This window comes from Silurus aristotelis (assembly GCF_946808225.1).
Source record: "Silurus aristotelis genome assembly, chromosome: 5".
Lineage (NCBI taxonomy): Eukaryota > Metazoa > Chordata > Actinopteri > Siluriformes > Siluridae > Silurus > Silurus aristotelis.
The window spans coordinates 25,294,283-25,317,700 of NC_139578.1; the positions used below are offsets into that span (position 1 = coordinate 25,294,283).

The 23,418-nt window shown below is 40.7% G+C and overlaps 3 protein-coding genes across 7 annotated transcripts in view; 1 reads left to right on the forward strand and 2 right to left on the reverse strand.

Annotated features, from left to right (window-relative positions):
• Positions 1-4,612, reverse strand: part of clcn3 (chloride channel 3) — a 52,521-nt gene extending 47,909 nt beyond the window's left edge. Inside the window, exon 1 of one of the 4 annotated variants that reach the window (XM_083542683.1) lies at positions 4,416-4,612. The gene's annotated coding sequence lies outside the window, so the exon portion shown is untranslated. The remainder of the gene's footprint in view (positions 1-4,415) is intronic. The other 3 variants (XM_083542673.1, XM_083542681.1, XM_083542680.1) reach the window with 3 other exon arrangements.
• Positions 4,613-5,673: 1,061 nt separating this feature from the next.
• nit1 (nitrilase 1) lies at positions 5,674-13,073 on the reverse strand. 2 transcript variants are annotated; one of them, XM_083542918.1, is made up of 6 exons: positions 12,794-13,073; positions 7,994-8,224; positions 7,713-7,816; positions 7,383-7,474; positions 7,174-7,299; positions 5,674-6,339 (listed from the first exon to the last, which is right to left on the reverse strand). In XM_083542918.1, the coding sequence occupies exons 1-6, from the start codon at positions 12,880-12,882 to the stop codon at positions 6,079-6,081; spliced, it is 903 nt and encodes a 300-aa protein (XP_083399044.1). In that variant the 5' UTR covers positions 12,883-13,073; the 3' UTR covers positions 5,674-6,078. The 2 variants fall into 2 exon arrangements, with proteins under 2 accessions (XP_083399044.1, XP_083399043.1); XM_083542917.1 differs by having other exon boundaries at positions 7,383-7,519; positions 12,794-13,071.
• Positions 13,074-13,131: 58 nt separating this feature from the next.
• Positions 13,132-23,163, forward strand: pfdn2 (prefoldin subunit 2). The gene is made up of 4 exons (XM_083542954.1): positions 13,132-13,280; positions 15,909-15,997; positions 16,119-16,242; positions 22,324-23,163. The coding sequence occupies exons 1-4, from the start codon at positions 13,215-13,217 to the stop codon at positions 22,510-22,512; spliced, it is 468 nt and encodes a 155-aa protein (XP_083399080.1). The 5' UTR covers positions 13,132-13,214; the 3' UTR covers positions 22,513-23,163.
• Positions 23,164-23,418: the final 255 nt, after the last annotated feature.

Sequence of the window (23,418 nt, forward strand, 5' to 3'; positions counted from 1 at the left end):
TTGAGAAGCGCCTGAAGGGGTGGACAGAAAAGGGACATGGGTTATATCGGTAGGAGACTGCTGAGGATGGAGCCGCCAGTAAGGAGGAAAAGAGGAAGGACAAGGATCAGGTTTATGGATGTGGTGAGGGAAGACATGCAGGTAGTAGGTATAAAAGAGGCAGATGTAGAGAAGGGGGGGGGGGGAATGTTATTGAGACAGATGACCCCTAATGGGAGAAGACAAAAGACAAAGAAGAAGATGATATTGAAACTTTTGATACGGTTTTATAGAATTTATTAACCATTTCATCTGGTTCGTGGTAAAGCTGTAACTTTAAGTATCCCAGTAAAAAAATAAATATTCATATTTCAATTAATGGCACTGCACTTTCTGATTTCTCATATCAATAAATAAATAAATAAAAGAGTAAATGAATAAATAAAACAATAGAGATGGCTCTGATCCACTTTCCCAAATTGAGCTTCTGCTAAAATATCTAAAAATAAGGAAAGCTTATTTCATATTTGTGTGCATATATGTGTGCATCGGTGGGTGTGTGTGTGAGTGTGTGTGTGTGTGTGCGTAGCAGAAGACTTATTTATACATTGTTTCCTGTTTTTCTTTTTTAGGTGCTTCAATTTAACATAAATATCTTTCTAAAGCTTCGTATTTTTAAAGAAGGGTGTCGATACCAGCAATCCCTCAAGGTTTCAGTAGATCAGTATCAGTATCTACAGAAAAAAAGCAGTATAGTACCATCTCTAGTAAAAGTTGTAATTGCTGGTAAAAATTACTGGAACATAATCAAACAAGGTGGTAACAGTTACTCCACTTAACATCAAGTTGCACACATCAACACCACCTTGCTGTGGTTTTAATTTCTCTAAAACAGCATATACAGTATATAAAATAAAACACACACACACACACACACACACACACACACACACACACACACACTCCACACCACACTATTCTCAGAAGCATTTCTAAAGAAGACATACTACATTTTGGTGGAATATCTAATCTTTGCAAGAACATGGCTCTAGGGGGAACATGGCACACCTCCAGGGGTGCAAAGATTACACAGTCACACAGATTTTGTCTTGAAAATTGACCTCATGGGGTCTTTAGAGAAAACCTCACTGGGCGTGTCTAAACCATGCTTGGGAGGTGCTTGTATGACTTTGCCGGTGGGGACCTCAATTTAGACACGGGTCCCCATGAGTCAGTGTGCATTCAGGTCAAATTCCCCACCGGGAAAGGAGAACAAGAACACACACACACACACACACACACACACACACACACACACACACACACACACACACACACACACCCTAAACCCCACACCCCATACACACAACTAAATGTATTTTTTTATTTTGTCTAGAAATAGTTGACATTCTTCAACATTACATAAAAATACGACATATTAGCGAGTAAATAAACGAGTGCAGGGTTTAAAATGATCTAAACAGATCTGAAAGGCAGGACGTTTTTGCAGGGTTGTGTGTACATACACATGGAGGATTTTATGTTCCTATATTGTAATGATCTCACTGTGTAAACTTTCCTCTGTATGCACAGCACTAGAGCATGTTTGCTATACTGTAATAACCATGTGTAGTGTGTATTTATCCAACAGCTTCTCCTGCAGAGCAACACCTCTTTTTTTTCACATATATTTCACAATATATGCACTATATGTACAAAAGGACATTTTATTGTCCATTTTACAGACATTATTTGGACAATGGACTTTCCGAAATTTATTTTATGTGGTTCTTTAAAAAGCTGTTACCACAAAGTTTTGGCACAAAGTTGTAAAAGGTGTCTTTAGATCCATTAGCATTACTTGAACTAGGAGACCCAAACCTTTTCCAGCATGACAATACCCCTGTGCACAAAGCTGGCTCCATAAAGAGGTGCTTTACATGGGTTGGAAAAGAAGATCTTGAGTGGCCTGGTATAGAACTCTGATCTCATCCCTATTAAACACTTTCGAGTGAAGATCTTTAAATCACCAAATGTGGAATTGGATGTTTATAAAGCACATACCAGGTCAGTCTTCGTTCACAATGTCTTCGTCACACACCATCAATCGCATCCCAAACGCTTCAAAAAGCAACAGTAAGCAACGTATCTGCCTCTAAATGAAAGGCTGAAAGCAAGCTCAAGAGCTAATATCTATTATAATCATGCTATTACTTGCTTACGTTTCCTAATTATTCCAGTTGAAACAAAAACTAAAACCATGTGCTGCGCTGTGTATTTCTGAGCTGTCAAGTGGCTAAAACCTACAAACCAGCACATCTCAATACTTGTGTAAACCCACAAATGAATCATGGGCACTCTCTTCTATTTCAAGTACACTGAATATAGTCACAATATGCTTGAAAGCACCACAAAACGTAGAAAATCTGTAGAAAATAAGTACGATCATAGGATTTGCTTCATAGTGACAAATATTGTAATTTCTCACAATTTCCATTTCTTCTTGTCATGTGAGAGGATTTCTACATAACTATCTGTTATGTGAATGTCACAAAGCATGCTGTACCTGCACCTTAAAGTATGCATTTAGATTAAATAAAAGATTAGATTAGATTAGATTAGACTCATCTTTATTTGTCATAGTGCAGATTACAGGTACAGAGCCAATGTAATGCAGTTTGCATAAGTACAAATAGAAATGTATATAACTGAATCTAATATGAATATATGAATATACAAACATATTATTACGTATTATGGGAGTGCAAAGGTGCAATATTAAAGTAATGCTGTATCAGGTGCATATGTGAAGATAAACACAAAAAAGTATTAATGAAGTCAAATTCTTTATATTTTTTGTATTTTATAAAATTTTGTAGCAGGTTAAAAAATGAAATAAAAATGCTACCTGGCAAGATCTTACATTTTTTCCTTTTTTTCCCACTTCTCATATATTTCACGGCGGACCAAATTGAAGATCAGCACGAGCTCATTGATAGTTTAAGCATCTCTGCACTATAGGCACAAAGGTTTGTGGACACCTAATTGTAAATATCGTAAGTGCTTTGTGAACATCCCAATCCACGTTTAGTTTCTGTATGGATTTCGATTCTCCAAAAGTAATAACATTACCCTCTGTTTTCTAATATTCCCACTCAGATAACTTCATTGTTCAGTTCGTCAACCAGGAGCAACTCACCTAACTAGTTTGTGTCATGTCTTCCTAATATCTTTCTCCGTATAATGTCATTTTGCAACTGTAATATATTTTAAAATTAATACGTACGTATAAACAGTACGGCCTTCAACACTGTACACCACATACTGATATGTAACTCCATGGTCTAAAAGTCGTCATATAAATATATATATATATATATATATATATATATATATATATATATATATATATATATATATATGCGCTCTTGCTGTCAGTAAACTTTGGATATCTTTAATGCATGTCTTGTGTGATTGATATAATCCAAAATCCAAATAGGACTGGATTAGGTTCACACAGCTCTCAAAAGGATTATCTCACTTGTTCTTGGACTCTCACTCCATTGCAGGTTGTGGGGATATCAATCCCAAAGACACAAAGAAATGGCAAAGTTAATTTTACAGAACGTGTGCATATATGGGCCGCCATGACGACTGTAAGACCGTCATAATCTTGGTACATATGTAAGCATTTATCAAAAGGTTGCAAAATGACTATATGCAGGGGAAAAGGGTGTTAGGTTCATCTCATAGACTCCAACAGGGCTTAAGTTCGTTGAAGGCACCATGTTGAAGCACAGACCGAGACCACCTGATAGCACAGTTTCTAATTTTATGACAATAAATAAATATCAAGAGACTTACAATACTCACTAGGTTGCCCCGGGGCGTGTGTGTGTGTGTGTGTGTGTGTGTGTGTCTGTGTGTGTGTGTGTGTGTGTGTGTGTGAGCAGGTTAAACACACACCAGCTCAGCTGAGACTCACTGCGTAACTTAAATCTGTGTCTAACCCAAACAATGTGGTTCTCCCATCTAGTATCAGTATCAGTTAACAGCTGAACACACACAAGTCCAGAGCTGTCACAATATACTGTGTGTAATTATGTACAATCAGGTGTGTACCAGTATTATTACCTATTATTATTACACACTTGTGTACACACTTGTGTAGGATCATGGCCTGGCATTAACACACACACACACACACACACACACACACACACACACATATAAACACACACATAGAATCACGTGTTTTTAATGCAACACTAATATTTAAATAATAAGAATAATAACTACGAATAATCTATCCATCAGACCAGACTGACAGCTGATCATAACCATAACCCCCCCCCACCCCCCCCACACATACACACACACACACACACACACACACACACACATATCGTGCAAAAATAAAATAAAATGCATGTTACCTCGACCAGGCCTGGGGTTCAATCATGCTTTCACCAAAACAATGAAATGTTATCTAACATGTTTTCCTCCTTTACTATGGGTGCTGATGCTGCTATGCTTCTTTGCTTAGATTTTCATTTTTTTGCTCGAGTCCGATGGCAGTCTGTGACGTCACTTCCGGTGTGTTTTAACCTCTCCACTTCCCCTGTTCAAATGTGCAGAGCTTCCAGAAAACACTCGTATATTCTCATTTATTAATAATAGGAATTATATATATATATATATATATATATATATATATATATATATATATATATATATATATATATATATATATATATATATTATAATTTATAACCTGTTAGAACCACACAGTACAATACAATTCAACAATGTTGAGTTTTTAACAGTTTCAAATGAACCTATGTTGATTATAATGCATGTAGTATTATTATCAATATATATGTCATACTAAAATTAACATTTATTTTTATTTTTTGCAGCTTAAAAAGAAAACACAATCATGCTATTTTAAATGTTTAACTAGAATTGATGAATTGGCATTTTTCTTTTTTTGGTGGGCCAAACCAAAGGTCACCACAAGACTAGTGTGAGCGTAATTCTAGCACTATATAGACAAAACGAAAAGAAGCCTTTAGATCATCCCATTCCACACTTAGTCCCCGTTCGGATTTCAATGCTCCAATAATAAAATATTACCCTCTGTTTGGTACTGTTCCAACTCAGGTAGCCAAGTAGCAACTCGCCTAAATATTTTGTGACTTCTTCAGGTGTGGATCCTCTAGTTCAAATAAAAAGAATGCTACCCCAACTTAGGACATCCTGTACAATATGGGAAAGAACCACACACGGCTTAAAAAGTCAGTTGTCCCAATACTTTTGTCTATATAATGTCCCTATATAGTACAATATATCCAAAATGGGCATTGTTAAAAGGACCAAATATAATAATAAAATTAATGAGACCACTTTTTAAACCAAAAGAAAAAAAAAAAAAAACATGCTGAAATCTCCTGTTTTGCATGATGACTGTGATCATTAGAGTCATATATATATATATATATATATATATATATATATATATATATATATATATATATATATATATATGACTGTTTCAGATTTGATTTTCTAGAAGAATGGGGGATACAAGAGTATAAGTACATCAATAAAATTTAACAAATATAATAATAATAAGAATAAGAATAAGAAAAAGAAGAAGAAGAAGAAGAAGAAAAACAATACATAATTGTTTCTACATTTGGTTGCTTTTGATTTATTAATGGAAGACAAATTATGCCACAGGTTACATAAATCTCATCCACAAATAAATGTCAACAAATGAAGCAGGCATTCAAATGGATCTTAAGTGTGTTTGAGTGTCAAAACAACACACATTAGATATCAATTATCCAAGTTAATAAATGTGTTAAACAAGTGTAAAATTTGGCAGAGACAAAAACACGTGTTTGATGTCTACAAGAAAAGATCGATTGGGGAAAACAATCTTGTAATTAAACAGGAAGTCCATTTTTCACAAGTACTACAAAAACAGGATGCTGCAAAGATCAGAATGAAGCAATTCAGAGTGTAATCATACAGTATTGGATCTCCAACAAATTTCAGAAATCATCAGGTATCATTACAGTTTTGAGTCTCTGTTCAATCCAGACCAGAGTAGAACTCTTTCGCCCTCCTGTGCTGTTGTACTGGCATGTCCCTTCTAGTGTCCTGCAGCTTGTGCATGTCAATCTTTACCAAAGCCACGCCCACATCCGTCCCCCCACAGTCCTCCATGACCACACCCCACGGGTCCACTGCTAGGGAATGTCCATATGATGAGCGTTTTGCATGATGAGCTCCAACCTGAGCAGCAGCCAATACATAACACTGAGTCTCAATGGCTCGAGCCCGCAGGAGAACCTGAAAGAACCACAGACCTACAACTCAGCTTCATGGGTCAGCTTGAGCAAAACTTTTCTTCACAATTATTCAGAATGCGTCCTTATTGGCACGAGCGCATGCCAGGAGTTGTGATCATGATAATGCAATAACACTAAGTTTCTTTAATCTGTCTGTAAAAACTCTACTTGATGTATATACAACATGTTTATTAATTTGAATACGAGCCTGCAGTTAGTATTAAAAAGATAATTACAGAAAAGAATTGTCTATACAAGTACCAGAGAATATTTTGATTAGATTTAATTTGAAATATTATCTTGATTTAAAATTCACTTATTAATATTGTACTCTTTTCAATTTTCCTGTTGGAAATGTTATGACTAATCTAAATAAGAGATTGTTCAAAAAAATTAAAAAATTATTTGTATGAATTTTTTTTTTTTCTTTTCACTATTTTTCTATGAATTTAAAGTGCAGTATCGTATTATTATAATATAGGGTTTAAATTTCAAAATTAGTTTTGAATTAATAAAGAAATAAAACCTACAGTTATAAGATTTTAAATATCGACATTCCAGAACTTCATTAGAATCCATTAAATAAATCATTTTTGAAAAAATAAAAGCGAAAGTCTTTTTGGATTTTTTAATTCTGTCCCTATAATAACCTGCGTGTGTATATATAAAGTGCAGTTATAGAGATGTAACAAATTAAATAAAGTGATTTTTGTAAGATGTTTTACCACACAGGCGATTCCCTGTAAACACAGAAATGGATCAAAGACAGTCCAGGAAAATTCTCCCAAAGCTTAACTGGGCTTTCTTCTTTTAACACTTATCAGTGGGATCTCACCTCCCAGTGGGCGGTGCCTGTTGCCACAGTAAATGCTGATGGATAAGTGAGTATCTCAGCCCTGTGTCTCTGAAGAGCTGAGGACATCTCAGGGAAGCGCAGATCGTAGCAGATCCCCAGTCCCACCTGTACAGGCAATATACAGACTAATAAAACACACCACAAGCAGTGCAACCTGGGATTCCTGCATAAAGTCAGAAGTCGTATACCTTTCCAATGGGGGTCTGAACAGGTGACACTAAGCTCGCTCCAGGGATGGTGAAGCCGCTCTCTTTAAGGGACACACCTCTACCTGTTAACTCTACATCAAACAGGTGAGCTTTTCTGTACACAGACGCAATTTCACCTGGCGACAATCACACACAGGGTTCAATTACCATTTACTGCCTTTATTGCATTGTGTTCTTATTATGTTTTAAATAGTAATAGTATAAAAAAATTACATTGCAGTAACATCAATTAAGCCAATACAACGTCTATATCATTCAATGAAGCACATAACTGTTCTTTTATCTATAAAATGTACAGTGCATTCGTACCTTGGCCATTAATGATGACATGGCTGTTGTATATGCGTCTGTCGTTTTCCCAGTCGTGCCCTCTTTCATGGAAACCTCCCAGAGACAGCCACACTTGCAGCTTCCTTACACAGAGAGAGGCAGAAAATCTTACAGCTTCACCACAAAATATATCTAAATAACACTATGGGGAAATGTGTGCATGCAAATACTGTTAGTGCTTTTACTACAATAATGAAATGATTATCCTTCACTTTTGCCTTTAGTAACAAAAATAAATATTTTTGGCATTACCCACACACCTGGCTAACTGGGAGAATCTGGTAATGATGTCACCCTGAAGGCTTTCAGACAGCTGCAGGGTCTCCTCTCGACTGGAACCGATGTAATCAAAACCCTCAGGGAGAAAGATCATGCTTGCGCCACCCTCCTTGGCCTGCCTGATCAAACGTTTGCATGTGGTGAAGTTCGCCTCCTTGTCAGGGGTGGAGGTCATCTGACACACAGCTGCCACAGGATGTGACGAGGTCATTCTGAGAATAACGTGCGAGGAATGACAAGGACACACTTTAATGACAATCACACTGTTTTGACACTTTAATCTGTACTAATGTCAATATCTGTCATAGACATATACATCCTTTTCTGTTTAATTCATAATTACCTGTTGGGTAGTCGTGAAAAAGAATTTCACTACATGGCGTACTCTGTATGAATGTGTATGTGGCAAATAAAATGTGAATTTTGAAAGAAAAATTTTTTGGTTTATGTTTGATGTAAACAAGCATTTTAATGGTTGTAAATGAAGCACGTGGAAACCATGAAACTAGAAGCCACAAATCTGAATTTTTATTTCGTTTCAGCTCAACAAGTCATTAATTGAGGCCATTAACTTTTTCAGTGGCGGGCCGTGCATTTGGTACCTGGGCCTTCAGTGAGGACTTACCCAACTTAATCCACCTTATAATACTACCACTATCATCACCATGTGGCATTACAGAGAGAGAGGGATTCACATATGAAGGGTGAATACCATTTTACTAAAGCAAGAAACCCTCTACACTCCAACTGCACCTGTGCCACCTACATCATCTGGAGCAGTTCAGAACCAATATTTGTCTAATCTTCTTCTTCTTCTTCTTCTTTCGGCTGCTCCCATTAGAGGTCGCCACAGCGGATCATCCGTCTCCATACCACCCTGTCCTCTATATCTGCCTCTTTTACACCAACTACCTGCATGTCTTCCCTCACCACATCCATTAACCTCCTCCTTGGCCTTCCTCTTTTCCTCCTACCTGGTGGCTCCATCTTCAGCATTTTTCTACCAATATAATTCATGTCCCTTCTCTGCACATGTCCAAACCATCTCAATCTCGCCTCCCTCACCTTGTCACCAAAACATCCTACATGTGCTGTCCCTCTAATAAACTCATTTCTAATCTTGTCCATCCTCGTCACTCCCAACGAAAACCTTAACATCTTCAGCTCTGCTACCTCCAGCTCCACCTCCTGTCTTTTACTCAATGCCACTGTCTCTAATCCATACAACATCGCAGGTCTCACCACAGTCCTATAAACTTTCCCTTTCATTCTTGCAGATACCCTACTATCACAAATCACTCCTGTCACTCTTCTCCACCCACTCCACCCTGCCTGCACTCTTTTCTTTACTTCTCTAACACACTCTCCATTACTTTGCACTGTTGACCCCAGGGACCTGAACTCCTCCACCTTCTCCACCTCCCACCTCTTCTCCCTGCAACCGCATCACTCCACTGCCCTCCCTCTCATTCACACACATGTACTCTGTCTTACTCCTACTGACTTTCATTCCCCTTCTCTCAAGCGCATATCTCCACCTCTCCAGGCTCTTCTCAACCTGCGCTCTACTCTCACCACAAATCACAATATCATCTGCAAACATCATAGTCCAGGGAGACTCCTGTCTGACCTCGTCCGTCAACCTGTCCATCACCACTGCAAACAGGAAAGGGCTCAGGGCCGATCCTTGATGCAGTCCAACCTTCACCCTGAACCAGTCTGTCGTACCTACTGCACACTTTACTGCCGTCACACTGTCCTCATACATGTCCTGCACCACCCTCACATACTTCTCTGACACACCTGACTTCCTCATACAATACCACAACTCCTCTCTCGGCACCCTGTCGTACGCTTTCTCTAAATCCACAAATACACAATGCAGCTCCTTCTGTCCTTCTCTATACTTCTCCATCAACATCCTTAAAGCAAATAAGGCATCTGTGGTGCTCTTCCTCGGCATGAAACCATACTGTTGCTCACAGATGGTCACCTCTTCTCTCAACCTGGCTTCCACTACTCTTTCCCATAACTTCATGGTGTGACTGATCAACTTAATTCCCCTGTAGTTACTGCAGGTCTGCACATCTCCCTTATGCTTAAAGATCGGTACCAGCACACTCCTTCTCCATTCCTCAGGCATCCTCTCCCCTTCCAGAATCCTGTTAAACAATCTGGATAAAAAGTCCACTGCCATCTCTCCTAAACATCTCCACGCTTCTACCGGTATGTCATCTGGTCCAACCGACTTTCCATTCTTCATCCTCTTAATCGCTGCTCTCACTTCCTCCTTACTAATCCTATCTACATCCTGCTTCACCAACTCCACATCCTCCAACCTTCTCTCTCTCTGATTTTCCTCATTCATCAGCTGCTCAAAATACTCCCTCCATCTTCTCAACACACTCTCCTCACTAGTCAACACATTTCCCTCTCCAACCTTTATTGCTCTAACTTGCAGTACATCCTTCCCAGCTCGGTCCCTCTGCTTGGCCAAGCGGTATAAATCCTTTTCTCCTTCCTTAGTGTCCAACCTCTTATACAGTTCCTCATATGCCTTTTCCTTGGCTTTCGCCACATCCCTTTTAACCTGCTGCCGCATCTCCTTGTACTCCTGCCTACTCTTTTCATCACTCTGTCGATTCCACTTCTGTTTTGCCAATCTCTTTCCCCTAATGCTCTCCTGCACTTCCTCATTCCACCACCACGTCTCCTTGTCTTGCTTTCTATTTCCAGATGTCACACCAAGTACTTTTCTAGCTGCCTCCCTCATCACTCCTGCAGTAGTTGCCCAATCATCCGGCACCTCTTCACCACCACCAAGCCCCTGTCTGACCTCTTCCCTGAACCTCACACTACACTCTTCCTCCTTCAGTTTCCACCATCTTATTCTTCTTTCAAACCTTACTTTCCTTCTCTTCTTCTTCGCCTCCAAAACCATCCTACAGACCACCATCCGATGCTGTCTAGCTACACTGTCCCCCGCCAACACCTTACAGTCTCCAATCTCCTTCAGGTTGCATCTCCTACACAGAAGATAATCCACCTGTGTGCACCTTCCTCCACTCTTATACGTCACCCTATGATCCTCCTTCTTCTTAAAATACGTGTTCACCACTGCCATTTCCATCCTTTTAGCAAAATCTACCACCATCTGCCCTTCCACATTCCTCTCCTTAAAACCATACCTACCCATCACCTTCTCATCACCTCTGTTCCCTTCACCTACATGCCCATTAAAGTCTGCCCCAATCACCAATCGTTCTTTCCTAGGTACACCATCTACCACTTCATCTAATTCACTCCAGAATCCTTCTTTCTCCTCCATCTCACAGCCAACTTGTGGAGCATAGGCACTGATGACATTTATCATCATCCCTTCAACTTCCACCTTCACGATCATCACCCTATCAGAAACTCTCTTCACCTCCACTACACTCTTACTGTACGCTTCCTTCAGAATCACCCCTACACCATTTCTCTTCCCATCCACACCCTGATAAAACAGTTTAAACCCACCTCCAATGTTCCTGGCCTTACTCCCTTTCCACTTGGTCTCCTGAACACACAACACATCTACCTTTCTCCTCTCCATCATATCAGCTATCTCTCTCCCTTTACCCGTCATAGTACCAACATTTAAAGTACCAACACGAACCTCTACTCTCCTACACTGCTCCTTTTCCTGCCGTCTATGTAGACGCCTTCCTCTTCTCCTTCTCCTCCTTCGGCCAACAGTAGCCCAATTTCCACCGGTACCCTGTCGGCTAACGATACCTGTGGCGGTCGTTGTTAACCCGGGCCTCGACCGATCCGGTATTAAATTCTCATTTGTGATCCGCATATTTGATTTGGCACATGTTTTACGCTGGATGCCCTTCCTAACGCAACCCTCCCCATTTACCCGGGCTTGGGACCGGCACTAAAAGTACACTGGCTTGTGCCCCCCTAATGGCTGGGTTAACCAATATTTGTCTAATACCATGACAAAAACATTTAAAATCTAAATAAAATACAACCTATTCACTAGAGATGTCTCAAAAAACCTGTACTGGTCTGGAAGTGGAGAACAAACACTTTCCCGGGCTGAGACAAGCTAGCTAGCTTCGGGGACAGCTGACCTTTTCACGATGTCTAGCTTTTCTTGAAAAATGATTTTTAAGTATGTCCGAGACTAAATCAATTTCTATACCCCTGTAGGCATAAAAAAGTCTAACTCAAATGTATTAATATGTGCAGAACTACAGATGTCTTTTGCCAGTCAAACTTGGCTGTAACAGATTCCCTCTGACCAACCAATCAGAGGATGGAAAAAATGCTGACTCTGTTCTGGGCCAGCTCGCTGACCCTGTGAGGTGAATATGAAATGTGATTGGTTAAAGAAACAGAGCTATTTATATTAAGGAGTCTATGGTAAAAGGCCAGCAGTACTGACTGTGAAGGATCTGGGCAGATTAGATTGACATGGCAGCCCATAGAGACTGAAATCTGATTGGACAAAAGCAGTGCAGCCAAGAGAAACTCTACGAAATGAAGAGAATAAACTGTTGGGAATAAATTAATACAATTTCATGAAACAAATATTAGAATGTAGGCTGTAAAATGTAGGTCAGTGCTTCTGATCATGTTTAGGCCAGAAGAGAAGACTTTGCTGGCCCTGACCGCCTGCTACTGCGTTGTATATATATTTGCATATTTATCTGCACATCTGATGTTATTTGTTGTCTGTCTGTCTATAAAAAAGACACCTGCTCCAGAGTGCTTATGAACTTTTACGTTACCTTTGCTGACTTCTTGCAGCCTCCATCCTCCAGAGAAAGCGGTACTTAGGAGAAAGCAGAACCTGTTTCCACAAAGTGCAGAACCGCATTGACTCTTGGTGAAATTAACACAGTCAGGAATGAGATTTGCTGATCCTGATCGCACTTGGAGCTTTTTCTTCCCCACCACATTAATAAATAACCACCAAACTCATTGTTTACTCCAGTCTGATCTTCACCGGCATGAAGTGCATCAATAGTTCAGACTTTACCACGTGTGGGGAAAAAAAAGATTTAATCTAAAAACGGTTTATTATTTTTGTTGTGACAAAAAGAAACAAGCTAAGTATGTGGATTTTATTTTGAGCAGGCGTTCGAGGCGGGCAGCCCTTCTAAAAGAGGCGATCTAGGGGTCCTCACGGGTGCGGCGCTTCATTCCAACATGGCGGCGAACAGCACGGGGAATAAAAGCGGCGGAGGGAAGCAGTCTGGCCCCTCTGCTGAGCAGGTACCTTTTCTAATCGGGCTCCACAATATACAATTTTCTCTTTAGATACAATAGGAAGATCTTTGTGGCGCAATAAAAGCAGAATATCGCTGTGCGTTATGAAGCTAACCTGCTAGCACCAAAACGCGTGTGTGTGACAGTCGTGCTAATGACTGGCTCTGTAGGCTAAGTCTCCTTATAGGGGGTTTAGTTCACTTTACAGGGTATAAGAACCACGAACCATTATTTCATTTCCACTTCCATTTGCCTTTGCAATTTCGCTTTTCCAAGCTGTGGTCAAGGTGGACCTGAAAAGAGAGATCTTGGTGCTGAAGCGTGTATTAGAGTCCAAGTTGTGGCAATGCAGTGGCAGAGATCATTCATTAAAATGTTAAGACTCCATATTTAGTGTACAAGGGTCTGGGAAACAGTGTGAGAACGGAATGAGCTGAATGGGCAGAACCCAGCTGCTATTTCTACCAACAGAAGCCACAGATCTGAAGCGTGGCCTGATTCATGACCTGTTGTGACGACAAACCAGACGTGTTAAACCCTGTTTGAGTCTGGAGATGATCAGCAGTGATGGAGTCCTAAAATGCTTTAATTCAGGTTTATTTGCATAAAAATTTTAAGCAAGAGGTTTTGTCCCAAAACAGATGAATGTAGATGAATCATGAAGGTGATTCAGAATCAATGTTATTGACCGCATCAGACTGTACTGAGTGTTGTAAGGATGTTTATAAAATATGCACATTTTAGTCTTTGTGATTACAGCAGCAGGAACTTGCAATGGAAAAAATATGATGCTGTGTAATTCAATATGGTACAGATAACTTGGTTTAAACAGACAGGAAAAATGCCTTCTGACTAACGCATGGCCCTTTCACAAACAGACCTTTGTAGTGAAAATTGAATAAAACCAGACATTATTTTCCTGTTCTGTCTCCAGAAAGACGCAGCTCTACCTCTGCCATGTTAATCTGTATTCTGTGGGACTCTCGGGACACGTCTCAGTCTCCGTAGTGATGTGATGCGTCATATTCACGTAGCAGCTGCTGTGCTGTGAGAATGCGCTCGAGAAACAGTTCAGCAAAGAGAAATCAATCTAAAAGAAATGTCACGCATCTACTGATAATTATATTTAGGGCTGAAACGATTTCTTTAAACAAAAATCAACGCAAATGATTTGCCTCACTGCTTCGATTAGTCCATTTAACTACTGTTTACCCACGGGCCGTTATTATTGACGCACCACCCGCTAAACTCTGGAGCACGCTGAAGAGTTAAAAGACGACGATGCGGAATAAAAAATGGTGGATCAAATGGCAACTTGTATCCGGTGCACATTTTTCAACAATCGATTCATCACACCGTTAACGTTTATGCCGATGCCAATCATTGAATCCTGCCATCCTTAGTGTCCATATGTTCAGCCCACAAGGATCAGCCAAGACTGAAAGCGAGGTCTCTGCAATTATCTGTGATCTAACTGAAGAGAAGAGGCAGAAGTTAGCACACGCAGGCACACTGAATTTTAAAGGCGTGGTGGGTTCTATAAAGATGAGGATGGGGTGTGGTTTTTATAGTTTGAAATCTCAAGTATGGATAGACGTGTATATTAGATATGTATATGTCTGCACCAATGACCTTTTACCAAGACGAATGTTTAATCAGCAGTGTAGTGTTCTTTTGTAATTAAATAAAAAAAAAAAACTTTCCACATCCTGAGGGAATAAAACATGTATAAGTGATTAACTTATACATTAACTTAATTAAATGACATCCTGGAAACTCTACATACTTACTGTCTATCACACACACACACACACACACACACACACCCTTTGGTGTTCTTGCATCAAATCTGTTTTTCTATGAGACATTAGACAAATTATATGTAAAACTTAGTCGCTTAGGGCTGCAGTTAAATTTCCGTTAACTGTCTGGAAACTTTCCAAGGAAACTTATTCTGGGGAATATTCCAAGTTTTAAAAATGTATATAAAATGTGTGTGTATACATACATTCATGCTGTTTTGTTTGGTCATAGGCTGACATGTATGTCAAATAATACATATTTTATAAAATTGATTTTAATTGTTAGTATAATTTTGTTGCACAATAACTTAAAAACAGCACAAGGAAGTTTTAAACATAGATTTCTGTCATTTACATAAATACTCACCAAGATGGGCATTTTGGGCCGTTATTTTGTGTGCAGGATTCAATAAATTTAGTTTTGTTATGGAGGAATGCACAGTGCATGTAGGAGGTATGGCCTCAATAACCCTGCAGTAAGTTTGCATGTGATTGATGGATGTGCAGGGTAGAATTTCAACTGAAATGACAATAAATCTGGTGGGTTTTAAGAAAGATTATCCTGCGAGATTTTTGTTTTCAACTTCATCTAATTTCCCTGTTATTGGATGACTTTTTGGCAATTTAGTAAAATCCCTGTTTATTCCTATCAATTCCTGTTAATTTCGATATGTTCCTCCGATAATTCTCATGGAAAGTTTTCATTCTTGAAAATTCCTGGAATTACAATGGACATTCGGTGGTGGTGTTACATTGGTGATGTAAAACTCCAGTAGAGTGAAATACTGAACAATTTATTAGTGTTTTACAGTGGTTTGTGTTTTGATGGCAGGTGGTGGCGAACTTTCAGAGGATGCGGCAGGAGCAGCGCAGCATGGCCTCGAAAGCTAGTGAGCTGGAGATGGAGATTAATGAGCACAGGTTTGTTTGTATTTTTCATTTTACCTGCTGCGTTTATTGTTCAGCGTATTATACAATTAAACCCTTGAACTTTTCCTCTTCACTACACTCTGTGCTGATTAAACCGAGTCTCTTCCTTTAGCCTGGTCATCGACACACTGAAGGAAGTCGACCCCTCGCGGAAGTGCTACCGTCTAGTCGGCGGTGTGTTGGTCGAGAGGACTGTAAAAGAAGTGCTGCCTGCTCTGGAAAACAATAAAGAACAGGTACATGGCATATGCTTTTCAATATTAGTGTCTTGAATATGAGGATTTCACTCACCGGCCACTTTATTAGGTACATCTTACTAGTACCGTGTTGGACCCCCTTTTGCCTTCAGAAATGCCTTCGTGGCATAGATTCAACAAGGTACTGGAAACATTCCTTAGAGATTTTGGTCCATATTGACATGATAGCATCACGCAGTTGCTGCAGATTTGTCGGCTGCACATCCATGATGCGAATCTCCCGTTCCACCACATCCCAAATGTGCTCTATTGGATTGAGATCTGGTGACTGTGGAGGCCATTTAAGTACAGTGAACTCATTGTCATGTTCAAGAAACCAGTCTGAGATGATTTGCGCTTTATGACATGGCGCGTTATCCTGCTGGAAGTAGCCATCAGAAGATGGGTACACTGTGGTCATAAAGAGATGGACATGGTCAGCAACAATACTCAGGTAGGCTGTGGCGTTGACACGATGCTCAATTGGTACTAATGGGCCCAAATTGTGCCAAGAAAATATCCCCCACACCATTACACCACCACCAGCCTGAACCGTTGATACAAGGCAGGATGGATCCATGCTTTCATGTTGTTGATGCCAAATTCTGACCCTACCATCCGAATGTTACAGCAGAAATCTAGATTTACTGACCAGGCAACAATTTTGGTGAGCCTGTGTGAATTGTAGCCTCAGTATACTGTTCTTAGCTGTCAGGAGTGGCACCCGGTGTGGTCTTCTGCTGCTGTAGCCCATCCGCCTCAACGTTCGACATGTTGTGAGTTCAGAGATGCTCTTCTGTATACCTCGGTTGTAACGAGTGGTTATTTGAGTTACTGTTGCCTTTCTATCAGCTCGACCCAGTCTGGCCATTCTCCTCTGACCTCTGGCATCAACAAGGCATTTGCGCCCACAGAACTGCCGCTATTTTCTCTTTTTCGGGCCATTCTCTGTAAACCCTAGAGATGGTTGTGCGTGAAAATCCCAGTAGATCAGCATTTTCTGAAATACTCAGACCAGCCCGTCTGGCACCAACAACCATGCCACGTTCAAAGTCACTTAAATCACTTTTCTTCCCCATTCTGACGCTCGGTTTGAACTGCAGCAGATTGTCTTGACCATGTCTACATGCCTAAATGCACTGAGTCGCTGCCATGTGATTGGCTGATTAGAAATTTGCGTTAACGAGCAGTTGGACAGGTGTACCTAATAAAGTGGCCGGTGAGTGTATAATTAGTTTAGGGACTATAATATTAAATGTAAGTGGAAATACACCAGAGACTGCAAAGATACATAATACTACACTTTTCTGCTTTAAAGCAGTAAACAGGGCAAATAATTAAATCTTAAATATAAAATGTGAAGTCTTCTTCTTCTTCTTTCGGCTGCTCCCATTAGGGGTCGCCACAGCGGATCATCCGTCTCCATACCACCCTGTCCTCTATATCTGCCTCTTTTACACCAACTACCTGCATGTCTTCCCTCACCACATCCATGAACCTCCTCCTTGGCCTTCCTCTTTTCCTCCTACCTGGTGGCTCCATCTTCAGCATTTTTCTACCAATATAATTCATGTCCCTTCTCTGCACATGTCCAAACCATCTCAATCTCGCCTCCCTCACCTTGTCACCAAAACATCCTACATGTGCTGTCCCTCTAATAAACTCATTTCTAATCTTGTCCATCCTCGTCACTCCCAACGAAAACCTCAACATCTTCAGCTCTGCTACCTCCAGCTCCACCTCCTGTCTTTTACTCAATGCCACTGTCTCTAATCCATACAACATCGCAGGTCTCACCACAGTCCTATAAACTTTCCCTTTCATTCTTGCAGATACTCTTCTATCACAAATCACTCCTGTCACTCTTCTCCACCCACTCCACCCTGCCTGCACTCTTTTCTTTACTTCCCTAACACACTCTCCATTACTTTGCACTGTTGACCCCAGGTACCTGAACTCCTCCACCTTCTCCACCTCTTCTCCCTGCAACCGCATCACTCCACTGCCCTCCCTCTCATTCACACACATGTACTCTGTCTTACTCCTACTGACTTTCATTCCCCTTCTCTCCAGCGCATATCTCCACCTCTCCAGGCTCTTCTCAACCTGCTCTCTACTCTCACCACAAATCACAATATCATCTGCAAACATCATAGTCCAGGGAGACTCCTGTCTGACCTCGTCCGTCAACCTGTCCATCACCACTGCAAACAGGAAAGGGCTCAGGGCCGATCCTTGATGCAGTCCAACCTTCACCCTGAACCAGTCTGTCGTACCTACTGCACACTTTACTGCCGTCACACTGTCCTCATACATGTCCTGCACCACCCTCACATACTTCTCTGACACACCTGACTTCCTCATACAATACCACAACTCCTCTCTCGGCACCCTGTCGTACGCTTTCTCTAAATCCACAAATACACAATGCAGCTCCTTCTGTCCTTCTCTATACTTCTCCATCAACATCCTTAAAGCAAATAAGGCATCTGTGGTGCTCTTCCTCGGCATGAAACCATACTGTTGCTCACAGATGGTCACCTCTTCTCTCAACCTGGCTTCCACTACTCTTTCCCATAACTTCATGGTGTGACTGATCAACTTAATTCCCCTGTAGTTACTGCAGGTCTGCACATCTCCCTTATGCTTAAAGATCGGTACCAGCACACTCCTTCTCCATTCCTCAGGCATCCTCTCCCCTTCCAGAATCCTGTTAAACAATCTGGTTAAAAACTCCACTGCCATCTCTCCTAAACATCTCCACGCTTCTACCGGTATGTCATCTGGTCCAACCGACTTTCCATTCTTCATCCTCTTAATCGCTGCTCTCACTTCCTCCTTACTAATCCTATCTACATCCTGCTTCACTAACTCCACATCCTCCAACCTTCTCTCTCTCTGATTTTCCTCATTCATCAGCTGCTCAAAATACTCCCTCCATCTTCTCAACACACTCTCCTCACTAGTCAACACATTTCCCTCTCCATCCTTTATTGCTCTAACTTGCAGTACATCCTTCCCAGCTCGGTCCCTCTGCTTGGCCAATCGGTATAAATCCTTTTCTCCTTCCTTAGTGTCCAACCTCTTATACAGTTCCTCATATGCCTTTTCCTTGGCTTTCGCCACATCCCTTTTAACCTGCTGCCGCATCTCCTTGTACTCCTGCCTACTTTTCTCATCACTCTGTCGATCCCACTTCTGTTTTGCCAACCTCTTCCCCCTAATGCTCTCCTGCACTTCCTCATTCCACCACCACGTCTCCTTGTCTTGCTTTCTATTTCCAGATGTCACACCAAGTACTTTTCTAGCTGCCTCCCTCATCACTCCTGCAGTAGTTGCCCAATCATCCGGCACCTCTTCACCACCACCGAGCCCCTGTCTGACCTCTTCCCTGAACCTCACACTACACTCTTCCTCCTTCAGTTTCCACCATCTTATTCTTCTTTCAAACCTTACTTTCCTCCTCTTCTTCTTCGCCTCCAAAACCATCCTACAGACCACCATCCGATGCTGTCTAGCTACACTGTCCCCCGCCAACACCTTACAGTCTCCAATCTCCTTCAGGTTGCATCTCCTACACAGAAGATAATCCACCTGTGTGCACCTTCCTCCACTCTTATACGTCACCCTATGATCCTCCTTCTTCTTAAAATACGTGTTCACCACTGCCATTTCCATCCTTTTAGCAAAATCTACCACCATCTGCCCTTCCACATTCCTCTCCTTAAAACCATACCTACCCATCACCTCCTCATCACCTCTGTTCCCTTCACCTACATGCCCATTAAAGTCTGCCCCAATCACCAATCGTTCTTTCCTAGGTACACCATCTACCACTTCATCTAATTCACTCCAGAATCTTTCTTTCTCCTCCATCTCACAGCCAACTTGTGGAGCATAGGCACTGATGACATTTATCATCATCCCTTCAACTTCCACCTTCACGATCATCACCCTATCAGAAACTCTCTTCACCTCCACTACACTCTTACTGTACGCTTCCTTCAGAATCACCCCTACACCATTTCTCTTCCCATCCACACCATGATAAAACAGTTTAAACCCACCTCCAATGTTCCTGGCCTTACTCCCTTTCCACTTGGTCTCCTGAACACACAACACATCTACCTTTCTCCTCTCCATCATATCAGCTATCTCTCTCCCTTTACCCGTCATAGTACCAACATTTAAAGTACCAACCCGAACCTCTACTCTCCTACACTGCTCCTTTTCCTGCCGTCTCTGTAGACACCTTCCTCCTCTCCTTCTCCTCCTTCGGCCAACAGTAGCCCAATTTCCACTGGTACCCTGTCGGCTAACGATACCTGTGGCGGTCGTTGTTAACCCGGGCCTCGACCGATCCGGTATGAAATTCTCATTTGTGATCCGCATATTTGATTTGGCACATGTTTTACGCTGGATGCCCTTCCTAACGCAACCCTCCCCATTTACCCGGGCTTGGGACCGGCACTAAGAGTACACTGGCTTGTGCCCCCCTAATGGCTGGGTTAAATATAAAATGTGAAGTCACTGAAAGTTAAAGACTGCAGGATGTAAGACAGGGGTCTCCAAACTTTTTTCTGTGAGGGAATTTTTCCCTTCTTTAATGGGGGGTTGATCTGGGCCAAAGTGACTACCACTGTTTAAATGATTTAAATGAATTTATTATGCCTCGAAATGATCTTATTTTTACAGACAAAATTAACATTACTTTTGAATAGATATATAGATTATTAAAAGAACAGTATTACTATCATAATGAGATATATATATTTTTTTATTATTATTATTATTTTTTCCCCTGGTGGTCTAGTGGTTAGGATGCGGCGCTCTCACCGCTGTGGCCCAGGTTTGATCCCCGGTCAGGGAACCAACCCCAGCCACTCTTAGTGCCGGTCCCAAGCCCGGATAAATGGGGAGGGTTGTGTTAGGAAGGGGTAAAAACATGTGCCAAATCAAACATGCGGAGGATCTGCTGTGGCGACCCCTAACGGGAGAAGCCGAAAGAAAGTTTTTTTTTTTTTATATACTGTATATAAAATGCATAATACTATCACATTTTTCCATAATCATTGATATTGAAATGAGGGGTATGTAGAGGCGATAAGCGGAAGAGGAGGGAAAACTCCTTTTTTTTTACTATCACTACTGTACACTACGTATCCCTAAACATTTAATTATTTACTTTTTCTTCTTTGCTTATCTTAATTTTCGCCACAATCTTCGCTTTCTGGCTTCGCCATCTAGCAGCGGCGTTTCAAGCTTGTACCTCAATTTTTTGCTCGCGTAACAAAGCTCGTACCTCAGAAAACTCGTACATTAATTCACTCATAGGTCAAGGTACCACTGTGTATATATAAATATATCTCTGTGCAGTCAGTGTCAGTGATTTGCCTCTAGAGGCCACTCTCGTACCAGAAGCTGGAAAAACTATCAGTATGGATTTTTGCTATCGGTGCCTAGACCTTAATTAATGACTATGGGGAATTTGAGTTCGAAAGCCAATATTTATTTTCAAATATGATATGAGTAAAACATATATTCAAAATAAATGTTTTTTAAATGTCTGGAATTGTTCAGAGGGCCGTTCCCAATGTGGGGGCGATCCGTATTTGGCATGCGGGAGGTATTTTGGGGACCCCGGGTGTAAGACATGTTTGCTTCTAAACTCCTCCAATTACATTAGATCATATTGGCAAAAAACTAATATAATTAGTTAATGATGAAATGGTAATGAAAAAAACAACACAAAGTTGGGTGTAATGTGTAACATTATGAGCTGAATTTTATATTGTTACACCTATAATATGTATAATTCATTTATTTTCCAGTTATATTTCATTTATATTTATTTTTGTTTCTTGTACTCTGAAGAAGTCTCTGGCAAAATAATTTCCTTTGAGATTTATAAAGTTCTATATTATTCTCGTCACCAGTCTTAATGTTGCTTCGTGATGTCAATGTTATACCTGGTCGGCTGTGTAAAATTATTTCTAACCTAGTTACCTGCTTCTGTAGACAATCAGGTCTAAAAAGGGTCTTTCATTGTGCACTGACCATTTTCCTTTTCTTTTCTGACAGATATCAAAGTTAGTCACGTCTTTTAACACGCAAATGCAGACGAAAGGCCGGGAGCTGACGGAGTACCGGGAACGCTACAACATCCGCCTGGTGGGAGAAGACGACAAACAGGGCAAGGGCAACGGGGCTCAGGCCAAAGAAAGCGAAGAGGGGGGATCTAAAAGCGGAGCCGGCGTTCTGGTTTCTTAGTCTGTTTAGCCGTTCGCATAAACCTATAATTAATAATGTAGGGTTTGAGAGCCTGAATATTGTGAAGATCGCAAATTTTACATGTGAATTTTGTATATTCATAATATCTGGATGGTCTCTATTCTTCTTGACACACCCTAGAAGGCAGAACAGCACAGCTGACTGGGAAAATTCTCACCATTCTATAGTACAGTTACAGTTATGGGTTTATTATGTGTGCAGCTGTGACCTTTACTCCCGAAACTCTTTGTTTTCTTTAAATGCTTTGTGTAGGATCATCGATTGCAGAGAATTCATAGCTCCAAGACGTACATGACACAATGCACAACGAAAATAATGCTTCTGCCTTTCACATAGTAAGGAATGTTATATGTGACGAAAACAAACAGACCTGCATCCAACCTGTAGACATTTCAAAGAAGTTCAGCATCAGGCTACACTGTCGAGTGTAGACTTGTCATGCAGCACTGAATCATCACCCAGGATTTTGGAACCATTAATTAAAATGCAGTAGTTGTGAAAAAAAAAAAAAAGTCTTGCCCAAACTTATAAATTAGAACACAACCCTACATGTACTTATACATATTTTGAAGATTTTTTTTTATGTTTGTCTTGTTTTTGATTAATTAATTAAAATGCGACTTGAACATCTTTTCTGTTATTGTGTTTATTCTTATCATGGTTTTATGTTAATTCAAGTAGTTTTTTATTGTTATTCCTCTATACAGTTTGTATACATTGAAACAAACTGGTGTTTCTATAGGAGTCTGGTGCATACATTAAACATGCAGGACATTAAATACACAGGACATGTAAACTTGTGATGTAGAAGCAGAAATGTGGCTGCACAAAGATTTCCATAAATAAAAAACAAAAGTATTATGCAGCACCACAATACCTCAGTGT

What these genes read in the sequence shown, in the direction of transcription:
- pfdn2 (XM_083542954.1), top strand. Translation starts at nt 13,215, where the DNA reads ATGGCGGCGAACAGCACGGGGAATAAAAGCGGCGGAGGGAAGCAGTCT. An exon ending in ATGGAGATTAATGAGCACAG is followed by an intron (nt 15,998 to 16,118) that starts GTTTGTTTGTAT and finishes CTCTTCCTTTAG; the next exon opens with CCTGGTCATCGACACACTGA. An exon ending in TGGAAAACAATAAAGAACAG is followed by an intron (nt 16,243 to 22,323) that starts GTACATGGCATA and finishes CTTTTCTGACAG; the next exon opens with ATATCAAAGTTAGTCACGTC.
- nit1 (XM_083542917.1), bottom strand. Translation starts at nt 12,882, where the DNA reads ATGCGGTTCTGCACTTTGTGGAAACAGGTTCTGCTTTCTCCTAAGTAC. An exon ending in GCTGCAAGAAGTCAGCAAAG is followed by an intron (nt 8,225 to 12,793) that starts GTAACGTAAAAG and finishes CGTTATTCTCAG; the next exon opens with AATGACCTCGTCACATCCTG. An exon ending in AGATTCTCCCAGTTAGCCAG is followed by an intron (nt 7,817 to 7,993) that starts GTGTGTGGGTAA and finishes TCTCTGTGTAAG; the next exon opens with GAAGCTGCAAGTGTGGCTGT.